Here is an 844-nt window from a genome sequence, read left to right as displayed (position 1 = left end):
AAAAAAAAAAAAAAAAAAAAAAAAAAAAAAAAAAAAAAAAAAAAAAAAAAAAAAAAAAAAGTAAAACAAAATTCTGCATTTATATAAAACTTGATAAAAAATAGTATTTTAAACTGTACAGTCACCAGAATTACACAGTTATCAAAAATGCACACACTTCACTTGGCATCTTCAGCACCTTCGGCTTTCTGTGCCTGGTCTGTTTTGGCATCTCCATTTTCTGCAGGGTTATTCCCTTCGTTGCCAGCATCAGCTTTTCCCTTTTTCCCTTTGGGTACCTTCTCTCCCTTCTTTGCAGGGGCCTTTTTAGGCTTGGGCTCTGGCTTTGGAGGAGCAGGTTTAGCAGACAACCTCGCGGATCTTCTCTGTGGTTCGTCCTTCACCTTGGCTTTATCTCCTTTAGCATCCCCTTCAGCCTTTCTCTTGGGCATGGTGGCGACGGCGGCGGGACGTAGGCGCTGAGCGCGGGATGCAGCGGCGCGTGGGCTTTGGTCGGTCCGGGGGTCGCTCTCGCCTCTTCTTCTTCACACTGCCCCGGCTCCGGGGGGTTTATATTGGCAGTTCTTGATATGGCAAACTTTCTATAATATACTAGATGCCTGTTAGCATGTTGATTACCCTAGACACTGGTTACAAAAAGGATTGAGAATCTTCAGAAAGCAGCACCATTTGTAGATCACTGAATGCTGTAATCACCATCTTTGCATTAAACACAGAATTGGTTCTGATAAAATAATTTACTTTTCAGCCAAAGGAAGTAAAGCAATGATCTGACACCTATATGTTTCATTGTTGTTTCCATGTACCACATCATCAGAAGCAGCTGACATTGCAGAATGATGGA

General features: G+C 42.2%; 1 protein-coding gene across 1 annotated transcript; it reads right to left on the bottom strand.

The window, feature by feature from the left end:
• Positions 1-74: 74 nt before the first annotated feature.
• On the bottom strand, positions 75-560 carry LOC108312192 (non-histone chromosomal protein HMG-17-like). The gene has a single exon (XM_037742592.1). The coding sequence runs from the start codon at positions 429-431 to the stop codon at positions 159-161; it is 273 nt and encodes a 90-aa protein (XP_037598520.1). The 5' UTR covers positions 432-560; the 3' UTR covers positions 75-158.
• Between the last annotated feature and the right edge of the window lie 284 nt (positions 561-844).

Source organism: Cebus imitator, unplaced genomic scaffold (genome assembly GCF_001604975.1).
Source record: "Cebus imitator isolate Cc_AM_T3 unplaced genomic scaffold, Cebus_imitator-1.0 Scaffold7, whole genome shotgun sequence".
NCBI classification, from domain to species: domain Eukaryota; kingdom Metazoa; phylum Chordata; class Mammalia; order Primates; family Cebidae; genus Cebus; species Cebus imitator.
The sequence above is the reverse complement of the archived record's forward strand: the minus strand, read 5'-3'. Positions and strand labels throughout refer to the sequence as shown.

Bases quoted from the DNA above. Each gene is read 5' to 3' on its own strand.
- LOC108312192 (XM_037742592.1), bottom strand. From the start codon at position 431: ATGCCCAAGAGAAAGGCTGAAGGGGATGCTAAAGGAGATAAAGCCAAG.